General features: G+C 38.7%; 1 protein-coding gene across 1 annotated transcript in view; it reads right to left on the minus strand.

The window, feature by feature from the left end:
• Positions 1-24648, minus strand: part of MMS22L (MMS22 like, DNA repair protein) — a gene marked incomplete in the record, with an annotated part of 1809169 nt that overhangs the window by 94565 nt on the left and 1689956 nt on the right. The window contains 1 exon segment of the mRNA XM_044065731.1: positions 20717-20886. Within this exon segment, the coding sequence (XP_043921666.1) occupies positions 20717-20886 (170 nt within the window).

Consider the following 24648-nt stretch of genomic DNA (forward strand, 5'->3'; position numbering starts at 1 on the left):
ATCTGTTGTGAGGGTTTGAGTGGCAGGGGGTGGTATGAATGGTAGTCCCTTGTTTTGGTGGCAGGCCTCTGCCCACCAAAGAAACTCTAGGCATAGGCAAGGTATGATGGGAATCATTGCTTCTAGATCCTGAGAATGTTGACACCATAGGCTTTTTAGATACCATTGTAGTTTCCTCATAAGCAGTCTTGCATATGGAATCAGAAGAATGCAGGAAGCCATGAACCCCAAGGCTTGTAGTATTTGCCTTGCAGATAGTAGGGTTTTTGTGGCCACATGTTTGAATTAGGTTGTCAAATGAATTTGTTTCTCTGGCGTAAGGAAAGCCATCTGGGAAGTTGTATTCAAGCTTGCTCCCAGGAATATGATTTGTTGACAGGGTACCAGGTGTGATTTATTTTCTTTTATGGTGTACCCCAGACAAGTTAGCACCCTTTGTACAAAGGCCAGATAATTCAAAAATATGACCTGGCTTTCTGCCTGAATTAAACAATCGTCCAGGTATGGGTATATTTGAATATTTCTTTGCCTGCAAAATGCAATGACTGGGGCTAGGCACTTTGTGAATACCCTGGGCGCAGCATTTAAGCCAAAGGGCAGTGCAGAGAACTGGTAGTGATTGTAGCCTGCTTTGAAGCGTAGGTATCTTCTGCAAGATTCCCTGATTGGGATGTGCAGGTATGCTTCCTTTAAATCGAGTGTTACCATCCAGGCATCTTTTCCTAGCATAGGAAGCAACTGGTGAAGAGTCAGCATCTTGAATTTTGGAATCACCAAAAAGGTGTTTAGAGTAGACAGGTCCAGGATAGGATGCCATGAATTGTCTTTTCTGGGTACCAGGAAAAGTCTTGAGTAGAAACCGTGTCCTTTTTCCTCTTCTGGTACAGTCTGAATAGCCTTTATGTTTAAAAGAGAGAGTATTTGCTTTTGAGCCTCTGCCCACTGATTTGGGGGTAGATCCAGCCAACCTTTTGGCATTGGTAATGTGTGGAAGTGAAATCTATATCCTTGGGACACTATATTTAAAACCCATTTGTCCTGGATAATGAGCTCCCAGTTTTTGGCCTGCAGACCAATCTTTCCCCCCTAAAGGAGCATTCAGTTGAGAAGTGCTTGGAAGTTTTAAGATCAAGTCATTGAGACAGTTTTCCATAGGGGGGGGTCTTAGTCTTGTGCGTACTCTGGGACTGAAACCTAGGATTTCTGCTGTGTCTGGGTTTGTATTGAGAAGGCCTGGAAGGAGCCAGAAAGGACAAATTCTTAGAGGGCCAATGCCTACTAAATATTGGAGGCTGAACTTGTAAGAAATCTTTAACAGTTTGCATAGATTTAGCTTTATCTTCCATCTTTTTAAGAACTTCCTCAGCTTTGTTGCCAAACAGGCGGTTCTGATTTAAGGGAGCATCCAACAGTTTAGCTTGACCAGGCAAAGATTGCTCCTTAAGCCAAGCATGCCTTCTGAGTACAGACCCAGTGACAGCAGCCCTGCAAGAGGCCTCTAAAGAATCAAACCCACATTGCAAAGTAAGTTTTCCAACCTGTTCAGCAAAATGCATTAAATCCTGTAATTCCTTATTTTCAGCACAGTCAGGAATCAACATAATTTTCTGTTTTTAGCAATCCAATAATATGTGGTTGATACTTTAACATATGAAACTGACAGCTTAAGGTCCTAATGGCCAAGGTTGCAGAAGTGAAAACCTTCTTACCCCATCTATCCGGCGCCCTGTTGTCTCTATCAGAAGGGGTAGGGTTTTTGGCAGTAGAGGCCTTAATGCCCTTGGGTCCCTGTGAAATAGTCTCTGGATCCACAATACGATTTTTAAAAAGGAACTTGGGAGACTCAGGAACCCTGTAATATCCGTCAGGTTTTCTGGGAACAGGAGGCAAAGAATCAGGGGCCAAACTGGATTCCAAAAACGCATCATCAACAATGTCTAGTACAGGAGGTATAGCTAAAGGCCTATGCTGAGGCAATAGTAAGAAATCCCAAAGCCTCTTTTTCGAATCAGAAAAATCCTGGTTTTCCCAGTGGAAATGCTCCCTTATAGTGTGCAAGGTTTCACCAAAAGAAAAATCCTCTGGAGGGGAAGCATAGGGAATAGAGTCCTCTGCATCAGAAATCTCATAAGTAGATAAGGGTAAATCCAGATCATCAGAAAAATCAGAATCCTGGTCAGAAGATTCAAACAATTTCAGTCCTAGGTCTCTTAGAGGAGGGTGGTTGGCTTCCCCTGATTAAAGTTATAAGATCTTCAGCCATTTTTACCATTTGTTTTTTAGGCATAGAGGCCTGAGCATGCAGCCTGGGCGTCGGTTTTCTAGGCATGGTTCGAGGTTTAGGCCTTAAAGAAGGAGGCATTGGTTTAATATGCAAGTCCATAGGCCTGAATACACCCTCAGAAGCCGGTGCCTGCACAGCGGCTCCGGACCCATCCAAGGTAGAGACATCCGCAGGTTCCACAGTTGAAGCATCTCGCGGCATACCAGACTCCAAATGGGTCTCAACAGAGGCCTGCGAATCAGAAGTGGTAGGTATCAGGGGCTGCAAAAGCGCCTCACTGAGTACCGGCGAACTGGCGACTGGCTTAGGAGAAGCGTCTTCGGCAGCTTTGGACCTAGACGGCCTGTCTCTGCAGCTTTGGACCTAGACTAGTCTCTGTCTTTATCTTTGCGTTTTTTCGGAATTCCAGTAGTCGGATGTCTTACCAACATTTCTGGATAATTGAACCGAAAACCGAAATATTTAGAGGTGAAAATATACAGATGACGGACAGTGAATTGATTAAATAAAGCACAAAACTGGCAGCAAGGTACACTGTGGTCAGGGCCTAGGCAAGGAATACAGTACGAATAAAAATCTTTGTGAGGTATTTGCTTTCCACAAGAAATGCAATTACTGACATCGGTAAGGAGCAAGAAAAAGTTTCCCCAACGGGGGTACTTCGCTTTAGTTGAACACTTCGGATCTGAAACTCGAAAATGAAAATTTCAGGAGTCAGCCGACCGGCACTTGTGAACTGCTTCTGCTTTGGGCATCGCACGGCAAGAAAGACTGATGTAATGGTGTCGGCTGCATGTTTTATACCCCTGATGACCTGACATCATGGAAGAAGGGACAGCACCGACGCAGGACTCAAGACTTTGTTAATCAGGCCGACTGAGGGTTACTACAAGCAGATAACTCAAATGTGATGACTAACAGTGAAACATGAAGAACATCTTCATGATGGCTCAGAGTTCCACACTTTTTGTTGACATAGTTCAATCAGTGATCTGAAACAAAGTCAAAACACAGCGCTATAATTCTGCAAACTGGCACTTTTAGAAGATGAAATAACCTTGTTTTCAGTTGCAGAAGCAAAATAATGCTCAGAATTTAGAAAGTTGGTCAGGCTCAAAACTTTTCAGCACCCTGTCGCATATTTTAGTTTATGAGTCAATGTAATGTTGCCATATGTAAGCCTACCTGGAATCTGCTTCTCGGCCTGCCAAGCACATCAGCACCAACATCAATCACACAGTGGACAGGAACTTCTCAGTTGGTGTCAGTGGTAGCTTGGTAGCAGGACCACTTCCTGTAGCCAGCTGTTCTCGGGCAACTACAGCCACCCTACTCCATGCAGATGACAAAGTCAGTGGCCCAGTGCCACACCTGATCATAACTGTGGCCACAGCCATCAACAGCATTAACATCAGCCACCTCCTGGTTCCAAATATCCTTTCTGGCAGTCATATCTCCCCTGGCTTCTCTTAAGTAGAAAGACTCCATGGCACATCAGAGCCTGGATGATGATGCCATTCTAAGCCTCAATAAAAGAGGGTTTTCATGGATTTGCTGGTTTGGGTGCCATAATCCTATGTGACTTGAAACAGAGACGGACAAAACCCATTAATAGCACATAATGTATGTTTTCCAAAAAAGAATCAGGCTATGTACCAAATGTCAACATAAAGCACTTGAAACACGCTTCTCATTTAGGACAACAGAATGGCATGTGCCAACACCACCCTCCAACACAGATGTAAAGGTCTGGTCAAACATGCATTCTGTCAACATTCCTATACTCAAGGCTGCAGTTATGTAACTGATTAATGGATGACCGTTATCATTGCTAAATAGTCAATAATGCAAATTAGGAATGACAATCAATTTTCACTGCCCCCATCATTGTTGTGGATGTTGCCCTGGGGCATCCGAAAAGCCTAACACCATTGTCCTACACATGTACAACTCACACTAGATAAAAAAACATGATTACAGTTCTCTCCAATCTCAGGTGAAATTGCAAAAGCAAATTATAAGAACATACTTGGGTTGTAAACATAACCTGTCTATCTCACAAATGTAAAGCCCTGCAAAAATTGCCTGTGCCAACAGTGAAGTATAAGTGCATACAGATCTTCATTTTTCTACTGGCTACATAAATACATATCTAAAGGTAAAATCTAAATGTCCTTGAGTAACAGAAACATACCTCATCAAATTAACCTCTCTGCAGAGAAATCTCTTTCAAAGAAATACCAATCTTCTGTTTTGTCTGAAAACAGATCTCACCTGCAAGTTCTCTAGCTACACTGTTACCCTTTTAAAGTGTAGATTCATCCCTCTGAGCACTCTGAATATGGAAAAGGAGGTGTGAACTCATTAGAATTGCTGAATACCAAACTTTTGACTTTGTGTAGCAAATGTAAACATAGTGTAGCCTCTACACCAGTTATGTGCTAATGGCTTTCAAACGCGAATGATTAATCTGAGTGAAGGAAACACAACAGCAATTCAGACACCCTTCCCTGCAGTGAGTGTGTCAGTGAGGATACACTTACAAAGCATGGAAATAACTGAAGTGCATTTTTAAATAAAACAAACACCAAACTTATGTATAATTTTTTGGCCATAACAGCACAAGTCTTCTCCCTTTGCTGAAAACTGCTATTCACTGTTATGTATTTGTATCACACCTTGAAAGAAAAATGATAGGAAATGCACTACCGATTGCCTGTCTGATAGTAAAGCAGAGATAAGGAAAGAATGACCAGAATGCAAAGAGAAGACAGAGCTGCATTTTTGCAAACATATTCAGAAATAATTGTGTGATCACTCATTGCATTAAGTATGTTAGTCACTCATGTACAACTAACTGAGAATGTCCAACTGTTTTTTTTGATTTTTATTTTATGATTGATGTGTATTGTTATTTTTATTTTTATTTATATATATTTTTATATATTTTTATATATTTTTGTATTTCTTACATTCTTACTTTTTATACTTGCGTCATGCTGAATAACCTCCATTGAGCTAAATGAAAGTTGCTTCATACTTTTGTATTGTTGTCATCACCTTTTTCCCTGATGACTCCATATAAGTATTTTGGCTATACTTCTAGCCTTATATGGGCAACATTTCCTGATGCATAAATTTTTGAGCTAATGGCTTTTAGACCTTAATTATTTGATTGCGCTTACTGCAGAATCAAGTAGTATTGGCAATTCTAGCATCAGACTTTCTAAATATGGGCATAGCTTCCTGCAAGCGCACACTAAAAGTTTTACCAATATTTAGATGGTTACGGCATGAATATTTCTATGCTATCTTTGTTTATGTTAAGATATTTACTTAATGATTATTAACACCATCTACATTCACATTTTGTATTTGAGTGCCTTTGAATGATGATAAGGTCGTTTGTGTTTAAATGTGTTAGACTGTTTGTGATGTCAACTCTGAATTTTTATTTCATACAAACAAGCACTTTGATTGCTTAGCTAATGATTGTCTTAATGATTCAATTGAAAGGTAATGCATTTGGTATAAAAGTACTCATTTGGCTTTGTAATTTGTAACCTGAGGAAGCGCAATTTATATTGCGTGAAAGCGCTTGTTCTTTTGATCTACAATAAATTCATTTTAAATTTTTCATCTTCGTGGTGGTTTCTACATTTCTTCAGTCATTGAGAATGTCCAACTGTATGAACTGTTAATGCTGGATGTGAAATATGAATTGCTTGTATGTAAATGATTTTACTGATATTTCAAAGCTGTGTATAAGTGCAATAGTATGTTGGTTCAAATCCAGAGCTGTCTAGTGGTTTAACCTTTTCCTTTTTTTTAATCATTTTTTTTTGCCTTTACATTGTGCATGGCTCATGGCATAGCGCAAACACAGTTAGTTGCTTAAGGAAAAAGTGACAAATTTAATTTCAGTCACCATGCTTAGCAGCACTGCATGGCAGTCAGCAACATGGATGGTAATGATTGCAGAAATTCGACCTGTTACCAGACTGTCTCTGTGGTACAAAGTGTAAACACATTGAGCTAAAAGAGAGACAACATAGGTAAAGTGGGGTTGGAGTTCCACAGTAGTTATTTTTACTGAGGAAGGGTCATAATGAGTTTTTACAGAAGTAATATATATTCACTATTGCCTTTTACATTTGTACAGTGCCTATCTATGCACAAGCGGGGTTCACTGCTTAAGGAAAAACGTGAAAAATTTAATTTGGTTCACCTTCCTTTGCACAAACAGGCTTAATGGCGATGCTCAGCTGTTAGCATTTTGGACAGTACTGAGGGTGGAAAATACACCTGTTGTCTAGCTTTCCCTGTGGCAACAGGCGTAAGTGCAGTGTGTTCATGGTCAGATCACAGGCGAGCCAGGGTTCAAATTGAGCACATGCCACATTTTAGTAAGTGTGTCCCACTGTAAGTTTTCACAAAACTTTAATTATAAAGGTAGTATTACATACCAATAGCTATGTATAGCACATTGACAGAAAGGTATCACTACTGCTTGCATAAACATTCTTTTGTAGGTGTCATATGTATTGTGTGTAACTGGTTTAGCACAACAATGATGATTACTAAAAAATGCAGTTGCATATCTCTGATGGACACAATAGTTTACTGACAATTATCTATACTCCATCCCATGACCCAAGTATAACTGTAAAACAATGTATTGTGAGGTATGTATCATAACTCCAAACTTTATTACTAAATCATGCAAGTCTATCCATTACTAGCATATTGCCAGACATTAGTCCTGCACCACACCTGAAAATGAATGTCAGGACATTTTTAATGTCACACACATACAGGCTTAACTGAAGTATAGCACCAGTCAGTAAGTTGTGTATCTGTAATGACCATGGTTGACAAAAACATATTCTGTGGCAACAAGGAATAATCACCTATGTGGAAATGTATGCATTCTCTTTTACATAGGTTTGAATCCCACACTGTAAAAATTACTTTTAACAGCGTGCAAGTCCCCACAAAATATGTGCCAAGTTATTCCATTAATCCATCCAAAGTCAAGACTTAAAAGCCAAGTCATTTAGCATTTCAGTGTTGACCAATGGACAAAGTGTGACCAGGTACAGCAGCACATATGCCATAAATCAGTGCCAAATGTCACATCATCACTGCTGTTTCATAAACTCCCTTTGTTTCTCAATGCTTCTTTTTGCCTACTATCATGCAAATACGGTTGGTGTGGTTGTGTGTGTTTGTACAGTAGTCATAAAACGCAATATCACAATTTGGTGGGCAACCATTGTTACTGTTGCTGGAAGACCTTTGCAGACATGGCAGGAAATGGGAAGGATGGTGCCAAATTCAGAGCACATAGGTAGGGCATGGAGGAGTCAAAATTCTTTGCTGCACTTTCCTTAAATTGCTACAGCCATAGTCTGCTGCAGGGGGACTATACCGGGTTCTCAGTACATGGCTGAGTCTTGGAACAGCTTAGCCAAAGCTGTCTCTAGTGCAACTGGCATACCACGCACTGGGGAGCAGGGTAGGCACCACTACAGTGACTTTAAGAGGCACAAGCAGGCACAACTCATCCAGTGGCTGGATGAGTTTTGAACTGCTAATACCCTCAAGCTGTGTAAGTATACGGATCAAGCAACTTGAAATGATATGCAGTGATGTAGAAAGCCAAGACTGGTATGCATAATGTCAGTCTTGGCCATCTACACCATGATTGGGCTGCTAAATGCTTTTGTGTCTCTTTTTCTCTCATTCTTTACTTAACAGTTGCAGAGAAAATCACAGTGAACAGGGAGGCACATGTTGAGAGAGTGGTGCGACTCAGAGAGGCAAGGGGTATGTATGTAGCACAACTGACCCTAACTGTAGTAAATATTGTGATTCCATAGATCAGTATCAAATTAATCATGCATATCTTAACTGTAACAACAAGTATGCATGCTTTCTTCTGTAGCTCTTGGTAATTTTAATAGGCAAGTGTAATAGTGTATTCAGATTATGTGGGTTCAATTCCTAAAAGTAACCTATAGATTGATATTCAACAAGTATCATTTCAAAATTAGAAATGCAGCAATATTGGCTTTAATGTCATGTTAAGTTAATCTGTAATATATTTAAAGGTATACATGGAATCTCTAGCTAGTTTAATAATAAAAGGATATTTATTGTAATAAAGTATGAATGTGACATATCATCGTTCTAATCATCTCTTCTTTTTTGTCTGACCTCACCCCTTATATCTCTCTCTCTCTTTTTTTTTTGGTTACCTGGAATTATACCATTCTGATGTCGCACCTTACTGCCAAAAAGTCACATGTATTTCAGGACAGGAAGCTGGGATAACTGCTATGGCTTGGCCTGCTAACCCACCACTAGCTGTTGCACCAAAACCAAACAGTTTTGGGACGCAACCTGGTAGCATTGCCTCCACAACCCCTGCCCCACCTGATCTATCCTTATCAGGTAGCACTGCTCTGGCTGTTGGTGAAGTGGTACCCTCCAGGAGTGCTTGAGGAGGAGGTGATTATGTCACCTACCAGGAGCTGTCAGGGATGGTGTGAGATCTAATACAGACTGGCCTTGGTGCCCACATTAGCTAACTGGAGAAGTTGTTCATTAAAATAGAAAAGAGGCTTCCACATCAAGCAGCTTCAAAGGCAAATGAGGAAGGGGACTATGATGACAGCTCTGAGGATGAGGACTAGAGTCTCACTGTTCCTAAGCTTAATGGGCATTTACCTTCAATGTCTTCTACCGATCCTCAATCATAGCTGTCTCACAACCATTTTGTGTCCATCCCCATCTCTGTGTCCATTTTGCATGTTCTGTTGGTCTGCATCTGCTTCCTCACCTACCCTACCTACCGGACACCCTCACATTCCTAGGTCCCTTCTATAACATTCTTCTCTTTTTCAGTTCCCCCCAAAAAGGGCACTTGTCCCACAAAAAAAAATTACTCCATACATAACTCTCCACTTCACACACGTGTCTTCTCAACACACTTGATTTGATCCAATTAGTTATACAACACCACTGTGTTATTGTCTTTTATCTGTGTTGTGGTGACAATCCAAATTCATCAAACTTTGTCTACATATGCATATTACTGTGTTGAACAAGTGGCTATCTATGGCTTACTGTGTTGAACAAGTGGCTGTCTATGGCTCTTTCCTAATTCTCTCCTTCAAATTCCTGTATTGTTTCTCCTTTGTTTTCCTCTCTGCTTGCCATCCCATTTCACCACTTTCCTATCAACCCCATTTTCACACATTTAATCTGGTCAAAATATAGAATCACACACAACACACAGGGCCAGAAATGAGCCGCCAAAACGTGTTTACTTTTTTCCCCTCTGTATCTGCACTGAGTTTGGCATCACACACCAATACTGAGCAGCGGTGAATAGATTTTCATATCCTATGGCAAAACCTGGTGAGTTTTTGCCATTGGCCACACTACTCTGGTTACCTCTGAGCAATACTGGTTAAACTTGCTGAACTGTAGGAATACAGAGTTAAAAAAAGAGTAATAGGCACTACTTTGAAACACTTAATTTTCTTTATACTGTTGGATGTAACATAGTGCAACTTCATATGTGGAACATTGACATAAATTACTTGACTGAAGATTTATTTATTTATTTTTGCACATATCATCAAGGGTTCAATTCCAGATGCATCTCACATCATTTTTAAGTATGATGTTATATGTCTATGATATGTTTAATCACCCACATCTTAACATTTGCCACAGTTATGAGCTTTCATGGAGATATATTGAATACTGACCAAAAAAGGGTATTTCAAGTGACATTCATCTCCACAACTATAACATATTTATCCAGTATTGTTCTGCTTATCATAAGCCTGTTGTCCCACTCCTAACCCTTCTTTACCCATATATCAGTCAATTCATGCTACACAGCATGACAGGTTAATAATGACAACACAATGAAAACATGTCCATGAATGTTCCATTACAACAAACACTGTGGTGTGTTATGTCTATCTTTCTTTATATTCACCACTTCACTCCAACCCCTCTTTACGTTGTGTATCTATTTGACTGATGTTTGTAAATGTCATTTCATGGTTACTGAATTCTCTCACGACTCTGCTGATGGACAATACCAACATCTTACCTTGATTCCATAGGTTATCGGTGCTCCTAAAGTGTGCAAGGTTTCAAAATCTGTTGCAGGATTCCCTTTGTGTCATGTTCAGGTGATGATAAGATGTGTAAACATACATTTGCATCTTGTCAAGACCTATAACCCAGCAGTTAAGGATGCTCTTAAGGACCGTTTTCAGAGGTCTCTTTCCTGTGTATCTGTTGCCTATCTATCTGTCTACCCCTACTCCTACATTAAGTATGCTATGTCTATCAAGTAAACTGTAAGGTGGGGCACAACTAATATAACTGTCAAAAATCAATTCCCCACATGGTATCATTATATTTCAGATGTCTCGCATCTTCTTCAAACAGATGTATTAATTATTGTCACTCTATATCTCCTCTTGCCTTATCTCATGCAATTTATGCTACAGAGTAGGGCATATTCTGATTGAGAAGACATGTCATACCAACATACCATTAGGATGTTCATGAATGTGTCAGGACAGTATTTCCCAAGTCATCTACAGCATCTGGGCCCTACACAAATAATGATCATATCTGCTGAGTCATACTAATAATTTCAAAAGATGTACCTCCACTTGTGATCTGTAGCAAGCTGTAGTCACAATTAACTTGTGATGTGCAGTGAGGACTGCAAAACAGCTACTAGTTGTACAAGTGTATTGAGGTAGGCATTTACTGATACAATTTGTGGAAGACCACAACAAAAGCAAACACAAACTAAACCAAAAATAAAGGTGAAGAAACATGTCATGGGCACGCAGCACTCAGATACATACACTCACACTGACTTAACAAAAATACCAATAAAATAAAAATGAACAGTAGTATCAAAAATGTAATAAAAAGCAACAAGAGAAATTACCATGATAAGCGCTTTCCGAAACCTCCTCATATAAAATGCGATTGTAATTCCTACTTTAAATACAAACGGTTAGCCAATCATATTAGTCAATTAAACAGACCCCCAAGGAATAAACCAATCACTAGGAGTGTGGAAAAAAACAAACAGCAAATGTGTAGCCAACACAACACACCCTTGTTGTCAGTTAATGTATGCCCCCTATTTGCACACAGTTTAGCATTGAGCACCAATGGACACTGCTACATCACAAGTCAAAGCTGAATTCTGAAATTAGAATCTCACATATGCTAATACTTTGCCATCATCAGTGCAAACCAGCTTCTCAGCAATGCGCTTTGTGAAGTGGTGTACAGCACGTTTAACCCTGTTGCTGGGCTGTAAGCCTCTAATAAATGGAAATGCTTTCACAAGCACAAGAGAAGGTCAGTGGCATGTGTGCTTGACTGAACACATACTTTGTGATATTCATGTAAGCCCTGCAGCAATGCACTTGCAAAGGAGGTATCAGTACTTTGTCCATTGTCAAACAGACTCCACAATTACAGGGCATAACTGCATTGTTACATTTGGTATGAGTTTATAGTGACACTGGACATTGGTCACTCATGATCATATCCCATTGATATTGTCAGTAACTTGTATTAATGTGGTCATACCTTCATCTGAATATGAAGGCACACATCATCACTGCACTACTGCTGTTTCCAAAGTGTGTGCGTGATCTACACAATATTCTGAGAAAAAGGTACATGTCTGTCTCACTTCTGCAATATGCATTCATGACAACTTCTTTCACCTAGGTTGCCAAGATGTACTTACATGGACTTTACAAACTGTGAGCACACAATCATATCACAACTCCTGGATTTGCACACAAGTCTCACAACAGCATATGTCACCTGTGACACTATGATGATGTCATCCTCTATAAAGTGCACCGTAACACTGCTAAAATGAGGCTAATGCAGTGGTGCTAGCATTAAATACCATGCTATGTAGCCTGTAGCTAGGTAAGGGATTGAATCTCCCAGCAGTCAACTTGTATGTGCATGTCCTTATTCATCTCTAACATGTGCATGTCTATGTTTGAGTGGGTGTGTGCACAGTTAGAACAGCATGCATCCAGGTCCTGCTGCCCTTGCTCAAGCTGCATTCAGAAGATCCTTTTACACTGACAGATGACTCCACAGCAACTTCATACAGACTTCCTAACATCCTCTTCTCAGCATACACCAATGATGTCATCCTCTACAAAGTGCACTGTGACACTGTTAAATCAGACTTCTGCAGTGGTGTGAGTTTAACTACTGTGTTCCCTAGCCTGTGTAGTTAGATAGGTAGGGGTTCTAATCTCACAGCAGTCAACTTGAGTGAGTGAGTAAGTGAGTGTGTGTGTGTCTTCATTCAATTATCAGTCTGCAGACAATTTTACACTGGGATGCAGGTCCACATCTATATCACACAATCCTTTCAATATCTTCTTCTCAGCATACACTGATGATGATATCCTCTATAAACTGCAATCTGAAACTGCCAAAATCAAACTTGTGTGGTGGCACTAGCATTATGTACAGTTTTCGCTAGCTTGTGTATTTAGACAGGTAGGGTTTCTAATCTCACAGCAGTCAATATGAGTGTGTGGATGTTTGCCTCTTCATTCAACTATCAGTCTGAGAAAATTTTACACCAAGATGCAAGTCCACATCCATGTCGGACACTCCTCCCAAACATTATCTTTTCAGCATATAGTGATGCTGTCATACACTATAAAGTGCACTCTGACAGTTTTAAACTCAGAAGTCTGCGTTTGCATGAGTGTTAAATACTGTGTTCTCCAGCTTGTGTTAACTAGATAGGTAGGGTTTTTAATCTCATAGCAGTCAACCTGAGCATGTGTGTTTGTGGACGTGTCTCTCTTCATTCAGCTATCGGTCTGGAGACAATTTAACACCGGGATGCGAGTCCACAACTAAGGCAGACACTCCTCTCAAACATCTTTTCAGCATATACTGATGTCATCCTCTATAAAGTGCACTCTGACACTGCTGAAGTCAGACATCTGTAGTGACACTAGTTTTACATTGTATGGAATCCAGCTTGTATACCTACACAGGTGTAGTGTTTGAATCTTATCTCAATTAACTGATGCGTGTGCAGCTGGTGGTATATTACGGTCATTGTATGATGTTTTGAATCTCTTCATTTGATTCCCAGTCAGGAGAACCTTTTACAAAGCCCCCTAAATCCAATATCTCCTTTTTCCCTCTGTCCTCATAACATCCATTCTGTGGAACACTGAGGACGTCGTCATCTCAAAGATGCATACACACATCCTGAAATACAGCCCTCCAAGACTCTCCTGAAGCCATCTCCAGACCACTGGATGTGTGACTGCTAATTCTGTCATGGGGTGGTGCACATCACATATGGACAGAGGTAGTCTGTAATAAAATCAAACATATACACACATACCCTTACTATCTTTCATCATCGAGCTGTAGTGATTTTGGTTTAAATGGTATAATAATGGCTAGGATTATATGTGCTCTTGGCCATTAGCCTAGTAAATGTCTAGTGTCCCTATGAACATTGCACATGTCAATGCCGTTGTCATCCACACGTAATACACTGAGGTGTGCATGTACTGTAGCCTTACAACAGTATATTCCAATCTGTGATCTGAGCTACTGTATTGAAGGCTGCTGCTGCCATTTGTTACATGATCCTTCCATAACAGCTGTAGTAATACGCCTTCGGAGGACTGCTGCAATGGGATCATGCTATGTATAGTGTTGTCTTACTAAGGTATGTGTTCTTGTATTGAAATATATCAACTTTTCACACAGTTTTCACTCAACCATCACAGTGACAGCTGCAGTATGACACAGGTGAGAGGCTGCATACTTAGCATTTGATAATGTTATCCGACATACAGCAATATTACGTCATACTGATTACATGGGCACGTACACCTGGGTTCATCCACATTTTGTAATGCTGTTATATACACAAACATATATGTTGAGCTTCAGTTGCAAACTTGGGGAATTCATTGTATGCACTATTGTGTTGCTATTCAAAAGGATTATACAGGTGTTCCCCAGCAGCATTGTGCGACTGTAAGCATTTGTGTCATTAACTTTTCTGCATGAGCCACATCCACCACAGCTGTAATGTGTACATATACAGTGTCGGGGCTCTCACACACATTTCCACTGATAAACATATAGGTATATGATGTACAACTGATGTAATGACATGAAATAGGTAGAGCTGTATGACGGTGTTAACAGTTCAACTGTGCTGCACGTGGTTCATACCCAATATTTTATTTGGAGGTGACGTACAGCCTGGAAGTTCAATTGTAGCATAGGTACAGCTAAAGTGTGATTGTACTGTGTCATTGACGTACCACTGCATCAAATCGTTATTACCACTTGACAGTTTGCATGAACACATATGGATGTACATCTGGATTTCATGGCAGTGTAATATTATCACTGGCAATTTCAGGTGGACAATGATTATGTGGCACGTGTTGAGGTCTGACATGTAGTTATAGAAGGTGTTCCATGTATTACAATCGTTCAGTCACCATACACGTTGTTGTTCCTGACAATAAAAGCGTAACCAACCACTTTTTTTTTGGTGGGTGGTTACGACGTGTCACGGAACATTTACAACGAGTGTTGACTGATGATCATGTTTTGATCCTGCCTCTGTTCCTCTGCGCTGGGGGGTGCAGATTGGTGTTCCATGTATTGTTTGGTTTGTGTACAATATCACAGTGACAGCTTCCTTGATCACTGACACTTGACTTTGCACTGCTGTAATTTTGGTGCACATGGGCATAGTTGATGCATTGCCATCACTCTCACATACGGTGCACCATTCATTATAACAAATCACTTCATAAGTCACCTATCAACTGCAGATACTTCAGACAATATCCATTGCTATTACATGTGGCAGGTGCATGCAATACCAAAGTGTGTGTAGGGAATCCACTCACAGCAGTGTGGTGAATGTATGTTTTTATCTGTATGGTCAATAACTATGTCAAACAGGGATGCTTTAGTCAAGTGTATCACATTTGGCACAGTGAGGTCCCACACATTTTGTCAGCCATACAGAACTATTCTTTGGGATGCATACCCATTAGGATTTGACAATGCAGACTTCCCTTCAAGGTGTTCTACTAAATGACTGTGTGATGCGTCTTTCTGTGTTGCACCCAGTAAATACACAACACAGTGACAACACTGATGGTGCAGGTTTGATTCTTACAAGTATGAATTGTAGCTTATACATCATGCAAACCTCTCAACTGGCCAGGACTGCCCCTGACTTCAACTCCAAGTTTAACACTGTCCCTCTTAACCCCTCCAAAAAGTGATAATTTTTTTGGAAAGAGGTGGTGCATTCCCATTATAGAATACTGACAATCATAACAGCTGTACAAGTTTGTTACTGCACATTTACAATCACATATTCTGTCAAAGCCACAGATTGTTTGTAATATTTTAAAAGTGTTCATTATTATGCCGGTTTCTGTCTACATTTGCCCAGCAGTCTATTTGTGTATGACCTTGATTGGTATAGAGCTATGGTGACATGTCAGTCATATTCAGGCAAGTAATTTTGCAGATCTTCAGAGTATGCACATGTCCCCTATTGTATATACCACCCTTGTTAATGTCCTCTCCGGTGAGCATGTCAGTGATGTTTATGTCACAACCATTCACCTCCAGTAATGTGTGACTGTCACATATATACTATCATGTGTGTGTTGATATAATATATTTACACAGGAGGTGTAAACAGCAGTACATACTGTGCTGTCTTCATATGTGCTTAATATTATGCTAATGGCTTGTCTTGGAAGTGTACATACGTTAACATATCCTATCTTGGGGACACTGCCATGTTTATCGTGCGCTCTTCCTCTTTATACATTCCTATCATTCATGTCTACGCCCATTTTCATCAGCACACTTTCCCTGCCCAGTGTATGTTTCCTTGTATTGGCCCTTGCTGTTTACCCCGACATTACTTCATTCTGCAAATAATTGTTGTAGTATACATTGCACTGAGTGCACTGTTAGTCATTACTGCTGCCGGCACAATCTTGCAGAGCAGGTTTGCTCATAGGCAATCTTTAATGCTTCTTGTTTCTGTGCTTGTGCTGCTCTGTGTGGTTTCCTGGTGGCTGCACTGTTGCTGGCCATGAAACCCTGCTTGTATTCATGTCAGCGTGATGGGCAGCATGAATATGTGATTAGCACTGCTGCTCATCACGTAAGCCTACACAGAGTTTATTGAATTTGAGGAAAAATTTATTTTTCACTAAACTGCTTGCCAATGCACCTTTGAGTGTTAATAACATTGTTTCTAATACACTTCAAACAGACAACGTTCAGCCCTCTCACGATCAATTGCTTGCACCTGCAGAATCCTGGTTTCCAACTAAAAGCAATAATTGTCTTTGCAAATGTAGGAACGAGATCTTTGTAAATTTCACTCAGAAAACACTGCCAAGCCCTCTCATGGTTTATTGTTTGCACCTGGAGACTTCTTGCATCACACTGAAACCCTTTGTAATGGAAACAGTTAATGACCTTACAAAAGTAAGGTAAAAAAACTAGCATATTCCATGTCTTTCATCATATCTTATTTTTCAAGCTCATTTGCTTAAAAACTTGCTTATAGCTTAAACCAATGACGTTATTCTACATTTCCATACGTATGTGTATATATGTGTTTTATATATATATATATGTATACAAAACACAGGGCAATTTATTATATTAATCTTATATACACTGTGATAAATGCACCTTTCAATTCCCCACCCCAGAAGCCCAAGAGCACAACATTATATTAACTTTATAATAAAACAAATGAACCCACTACAAAGGAGAGCAATGGAACATACAAAAACTTTTATGACTGAACGCGTTCGACTTTAATGGTGGTCTTCTGAATATTTCACATTAACAAAACACAAAACACATGAAATTATGTACAATCACTATTAATTGTTGAACCAATAGCACAATGCGACTAATTTATCCTAAGAATACAAGTTTATAATTGTAAGAAATATGATAAACCACTTGACCAGCACAAATAATTCTGAAAGAATAAAAAAAATTAAATATTAAATTTAAAAGTTTCTTATTTATATGTATTTAAATGACAGTGTCTGTTGCTTTTATCTAGCCTTTCTTATTGTGTTATATTGTAAAGACTTACAACTAATAAAAAGCATCTTCTTGCTTTACTAACTTTATCATATAAAGAAGTCACTGATAACCACAGCTCACATTTAAATACCTCCTGCCTGCATACTATGTAAGACTGCTTTACAATATGACATGCAATTTACATAATGAAATGCTAATACAAAATTTAGTAAGAACAAAAAGCATTTTACTTAGTTACTTCTTCAGTCCATTCACTGCCCTTTTACACACTAATGATATAAAGTGGGGTATAAGCTTTACAGTGTACCCAGCAGTTTAACATAGTCAACAAAATCCCAGTCCTTCTGCAACCACTTCTTGAAAAATCCACATTTCACATGCCTATATATGTATTTAATATGGCTGATATTTTGCGTTCTCTTGTTTACTCATCAGTTTCACAATATTGCTGTTTTTGTTCTTGATGCACACCATCTCTGAACATCATTCCCTGGTTCAAGTCCAAGGTACTCCTGGTTTTTCCAGTCAGTTCCTGTGTATTTTCTGTCACTCAGGCATCTTACTTTGGAGCAACGGAAAAGGTTTCTCTGTGGGCTTTATTACTGTCAGAAGAATAAGCAGAGGCTTTGCTGCTTGCTGGCTTACTCTTTGTTGGCTAAATGTTTTTATTTCCTACTTATTCAGTTCCACATTCAAAAATGTCTTTACTCCTCACATCTGCTTCTCAGCATTCCCTGATTGCTGGGATAAACAATTCCCTTCTGCGTGGTGTACAGTGAATAATCAATTCTACAAATACTCTGCTGGCCCCAATTTTAATAATGTTCCCTTCTACCACAATTTTGTCAGGAACAACTGTTTCTGCTGCTATAACTGCATCTTTACTAAAATACATATTGGCTACTTTCTCTTGGCAAGACTTGAATCATACACAGTGTGTGCCCTTCTCAATTAAATTACTTCTGCGGATCTTTGGTCCAGTTACTTATTTGTGCTTTTTTATGCTTTCCTAAAATTAATGAAGTCCATTTCTTCCAGTTTCTCTGGTAGACCAGAAAATCTCAGGTTTTCATTGTGTTCTCTGTTTTCTAACTAATATTTTTTGAAACAAATCTTGAGAAGCCTCATGGTCAGCCAGCCTTTTTTTTTTATTTCAACCTCTGATTCTTTCAGTTTTATCAGTTCATCAGAACAGCTAAAGTCTTTTCTATTTTGTTCAACATTTTATTTCACTTTACATTCCTTCAGAGTTTAACTTTTTTAGTCACATCTGAGTACATTAGATTTATTTTTAACTCTAAATTACTGAAAGCCATCTTCTGTATCAAAGCTGAAATGTGAACTGCTTTTAGTTGAACAGCTTCAAGACTGATCTCAGCCAGAGCTTTTTCTTCTCTTTTCTGGCTGGTCATCTAGTGGTGACAAGCAGGGAGGAGATGTGAGGACTCATTACCATCTTTTGCCTCTGACACAGTGATCTTGATTTTTTGGGGGGAATGTAATCAAGTTGGAAGATTTAAAAAATTCCTTACAGCATACCTTGTCGGAAATGTTGGGAAAATAAATGGTTGTAAGTAAGGAAATTATTCTTTTGAGCAGGGATACAGGATCTGAATTGTTCAGACATGGTAAGGCCTTGCTAAGCTTAATGCTATTGGCTACAAAAAAACAATTACCAGAGAAAGGAAATCAAAATATAAGCCAACTGCAACTGAAATACTGAATATTGTTTAATGGAGATAAAAGAACTAGAAGCAGGGTCTTTTGAAAAGGGAGAAGCAAATTACATAAAAAAAATAAATGGAATTTGTGAGACCAATACTTGCAGAACAGTGTTTAGGAATACTGGAATTTAAGGGAAGGCAGGAATTGAGCAATGTATTTAATGTTGGAGTGAATGAAAACTGTTAAATGCATACTGCATGTAAATAAAGGAAACATTGGTATGATTTCTTTTCTATTACTGTATGCGTATATGTCACATTTTAAAAAAAAACGTTTCAATAAAAATGTTAAAACAACAGAACCTTAGGATGTCCATTCCTGGAGTGGCAGCCAAGGGAACATGACCCTTAATCTAAACATCCATGACAGGGGCTCAGGACTGCACATAGCTCTGCAGTCAGCTTAATTCCATATTAGTTAAGGGTACGCTGTCTACCTACAAGGTTGATGAGTTTAAAGATAAGGCAACTTCAGATTTAGAAAAATGGCTATGAACACCCAGATCTATAATACTTCTCCATCCAGAAAAAAAGATCTGAGACCTAGAGAACAGCTAATCTCCCAAAATCTTGGGCTCCCTGATAATGATCTAGTACTTCTTGATCACTATTATGACTTTGATAAAAACTGTACTCACTTACAAAAATATGTCTTTTACTAATGCGTTTAGACATACTGTTCATTCCTTGGACTTCAACAGGGACCCCTCTAACATTCATACCACAAAATGTTACTCCTTTTTAATCACAGGTATTAAGGCGGTTAAAGTGATACTTCTGTCAGAAGTTTAATATATACACCTGAGGTGTAAGAAAGAACAAAGGAAATTGTGAAATGTAAAAATACCTTTGCAAACACTTCCATGCAAAAAAAATCTTGAATCTCCTGGACTTTGTTGCATACTTGAGAGCAATACAAATGTCCTCTAATTGCTGCCCTGTAAATTGCTTTTACAATCTCTCTCTCTCTCACCCCCCAATCTTTTCACACCTCTTCTGATTAATTCTTATAGTTACTATACAAAAAGCTGGTCTTTCACTTATCAATCTCTGGTAGGGAAGGCAATCCCTAACATGCAGTCCAAATGTCTACTTGACTTCATCCAACTCTTAACTGTCATACCCGACTGCAAAGGAGTTAAAAAGAACTAGAGGTGGGATCTTTAGAAAAGGGGAAATTTACATAGAAATAAATGGAATTTGTAGGAACAATACATGAAGAATAACATTTAGAAGGAGGAGCAAAATTCACGACAAGGTAGGAATTGAGCAATTTATGTAATATTGGAGTGAATGAAAACTGTTGAAGAGAAACCATAAATGTATACAGCATTAAAACAACAGTGATACCCATACCACTTTTTAATGTCATGTACGGTATGATGTTTAAAAAAGGAAGCTGAGTTTTCGACTTGAATGCTAACCTATACTTCAAAAAATGACACACATCTGATACTTACAGATCTAACTCTTATCACTCATTCTTGATACACATATACTAATTTACCTTGTGACTCATTGACAAGCACGATGCATTTGAGCACAGCTGGGAGGAGAAACATGGCATCAGTTGCTACATCAGTACTGTTTGACTTTCGTAAGACTTCAAAAAGAAAGGCCAAAACTGAAGCTAGCCGAGGTGGAGGAGCATGACCTTTGAACTGTAAGCAATTATCCCTGAAGCAAACAAAAAGTACATCAGACATGACAGAATTACATAAAGTTTGACAGCACTCCTTCCATTTCAACTTACAGTTCTACTGTTATGCATTGATAAAAATGCAATCTTCATTAATATGTTCAAATGACATTTTACCTTAACTATGCATGCATTTTTCTCATGCATTATTTTGCTTATTTAGAGGCTGAATCCTTTAAAGGACTAACACACCCAACTATTTTATGTCTCATAAATGCCTGATAACTATTTAGAAACAGATATGCTCAGCTCACTTTAGTAAGCTTTCTCTTCTTAAAGCAGTCATATACTGAACATTAACTGATAGTTGAAAATCTCATCACACAAAAGAGCTGTATTAGGATGTGACAACATGATGCAAAAACGAGAAATGTCAAACGACTAGCAACACAAAATAAAATGTTACAGTTACTTCCATTATCTTTATAAATAGCATTAAACATAAGTTCACTTTTGAGCTACATTCAGACAATGTACATTTGTTGGATAACTATTTATATGTATTTATTAAAACAGTGAGTACACTGGGAAAAGGAGCACTATTCATTTTCTGGTAGGAACAGAGAATTCTCAGCAATGCTAGACATTAAAATATTTTTGCAATAACTAAAAAATAATAATTAAGTACAATACAACTATAAGGTAGTACAAATTATTTAACTAATTTAAACAGGTCACATTCAGATATAGTGCAAGCAAGTAATAATGCCCGTAAGGGACACCCTGGATGGCATTATTGCACTTAGAGAATGAGCCATCTGTAAAACTGTTGTGTTTTACATATATATATATATATATACATATACATATACACACATTTTTTGGTACCTTACTCCCAAATAGTTTGGTTGGCAGTCACTGGAAATTGAAGTTACTATATAATGACATACATCTAAGCTTCAGATTTCCTTTAGTTTAGCAGCTTTATAATTTTATAAAAGCAATAATTAAGTTTCTGTTTTATAGCATTTGTCCCCCTTTATTTTAGGCTTTATTCAGATTTCTTCAGCTGAAAGATGCAGAGGTTGGTAAACCTCTTTACTGCTGCTGCTGCCAGCAGTCATCTCATGCACTCTCACACACACATCTCTGCTTCAGAAAAAAACTGCATGCTAACTTGAAAACCCTGTTATGCTAGCAACTTTCTAAGTTTATAAGAGCACTATTTAAAATCCATCCCAATTATCCTCCCTTTGTTTCCCCATTATTTGTGCTAAGAGGCATACCTCTCAACTGTCCAGACTTCTGCACAATGTCCAGATTTTTGGCTCGTATTTTTTTTATCTGTTCCTCATAAAAGCTGTGTTTTTTCTGGCAATTTACTGGGATGATGTGAGGACTGAAGTCACTAGAAAATAGCATGCATTTGAGTTTCAGACGTCAAATCCTTAAGAAAATATATGTTAAAACAATCCTTGTTGCTCTAGCAACTTTCTAAGTTTATAAGGGCAATATTTAATATCTGTCCCAATTTTTAGGCCTTTGCCGCCACCCCCCCATTATTATTGGGCTTTGCTCAGATTTCTTGCACAAAGTGTTTGAGAGGTATGCCAAGAGGTATGGTCAACCACTCTCACTCTCTTTCTCTCATACAAACACACAATCACACACACAATCACACACACACACACACACACACACACACACACACACACACACACACACACACTTCTGCTTTCATGCATGCATTCACTCACACAAGCAGACAGCAACATAAACACACACACACAATCATCTCTCTCTTACTTCCATAAACGTATACACTCTCTCTCTCACACTCACACACACTTTTTATTTTACATTCACTAAACAGCAAAAGCGCTGCTTAGCGAGCGTAAAATAGTAGCTCAACTGATCTCTCCCACACTCATACATGCATACACTTTCACACACAAACACATGCATGCACTTTATTTATTTTTTTATTTTACACTCAAACAACAAAAGTGTTGCTTAACGAGCATAAAATAATGGTGGGCATTCTGTTTTTCTCAGTCTGAGCACCATGGTGGCTTGATAAGCTGCTGTGAAGCGGCAAACTTGTTTTTCAGCGGGCATTACTTGTACATTAATACCCTGCTGGAAAATGTTCATTCTCCAATGAAGCAATGAAGGTGCTGATGTACAGTAAAGCCCATTCTCTAAAAAGAATTATGCAGCAACTCACACAATATTTAGAAACTGTGGCTGTAGTGAAAATGGCACTGTAAATGCACTACATACCTCTTAACTGTCCCAACTTCACAGAATGTGAAGATTTTTGGCTCATATTGTTGGCCTGATCCTCATAGAATGTGTGCTTTTTGTCAAATCATTGAGAAGTCACTAAACGACAATCATTTGAGTTTCAGACTTCATGTCCTTCAGAAAATGCATGCTAACACAAAACCTGTTATTCTTGTAACTTTCTAAGTTTATAAGAACAATATTTAAATTCTGTCTCTATTTTTGAGCCTTTGTTCCCCTGTTATTTTAGGCTTTGTATAGAGGATGAGAGGTATGATCCAAGCAAGACTGTGCCTGATTCTAAAACGGTCCTTCAGTGGGTAACTAATCGAATAATACATATAGCAAATCTCTATTCAAAGATACTGCATGTACTTCTCTATTATCTCAAAGGTATTGCTTTGTATGCACATATATTTATTAAATGGGTAACTGAGTTTAGTAGAGTATTCCTCTTTTTCAGACAATAAGCAGCTAAGTATACAGTAAAATATGACCAAACTAAGTGGGGGGAGTTTTAATCCTGACTGCTAACAACTTAACCAATGAGCATGCATGTTCAATGCAACAGTAGCAGTAGTAGTAGTAACAGGACTAGAGATAACTACTAAGGAAACCTTCCAAATATTCTGGGACATAAAAGTGGGGGGAAAGCAGAACAGTTATCAGCATTTCGCTGCATCTTTAAATTAAAATTGCTAAACTTCCTAAAGCAGAGTATTCCCATTAGGGCTGCTTTAGTCACCTTCTTGAGCAGAGTTGTTAGGGCTCACAACCTTTCTGCCGGCTTTGAATATTAGTGTAAATATGTAATGCAGCTCTAGGATGCAAACTGTTTAACAGTAGACTATATGGCTGTGGTTGTGTTTATTTCTAAAAACTCTGCTAGCCACATCTTGGCTATGGTGCAGAAGCACTCCTGGTCTATCTTGGATAGGCCACCAATCTCTACTGTGCATGTAAATAGAGCTGGACATGTTCCACTGCAAGTTTGAAACCACCCTGTTGTTTATGCTGCATATGGAGATGTGACATATGAAGCAAATGGTGCTTTGGGACTGATCATGTGAGTGGTTAGAAAAGCATTTGCTGCTAAATACCTATGTAAAGCCTACTGTGTGCTTTTCTTCTATTCATGTCTGAAGTAAGTAATGGAAAGGATACATCTACTAATTCCAGTGTGCTACCATTTAGGGTTTTTACAGCAGTGAACAGTAAACTGATGGAACACTTCATGTATAACTGATACCACAATAATCTTGTATCTACTAATTCGGGTTTTCTGAAAAAGTAAGGAACAGAGAGGCAGCACCTCGATATATACCCATACATAGTCAGCAATTAATGTAGTCTCTACAGAAATTGCTACATGATAAACCGGACAAAAAAGGCATCCTTACACAAATAACTTTTACAGTAGACGGTTCAAAGGTTACAAAACTTGATGCTCTTTCACACAAAAGACAGAGTTACTAAGGAGAGGGGTGTTCACTTGAAAAGAAATTTCTTTCATT

This window comes from Protopterus annectens, chromosome 1.part0, assembly GCF_019279795.1.
Source record: "Protopterus annectens isolate FY-2018-M chromosome 1.part0, PAN1.0, whole genome shotgun sequence".
NCBI lineage: Eukaryota > Metazoa > Chordata > Ceratodontiformes > Protopteridae > Protopterus > Protopterus annectens.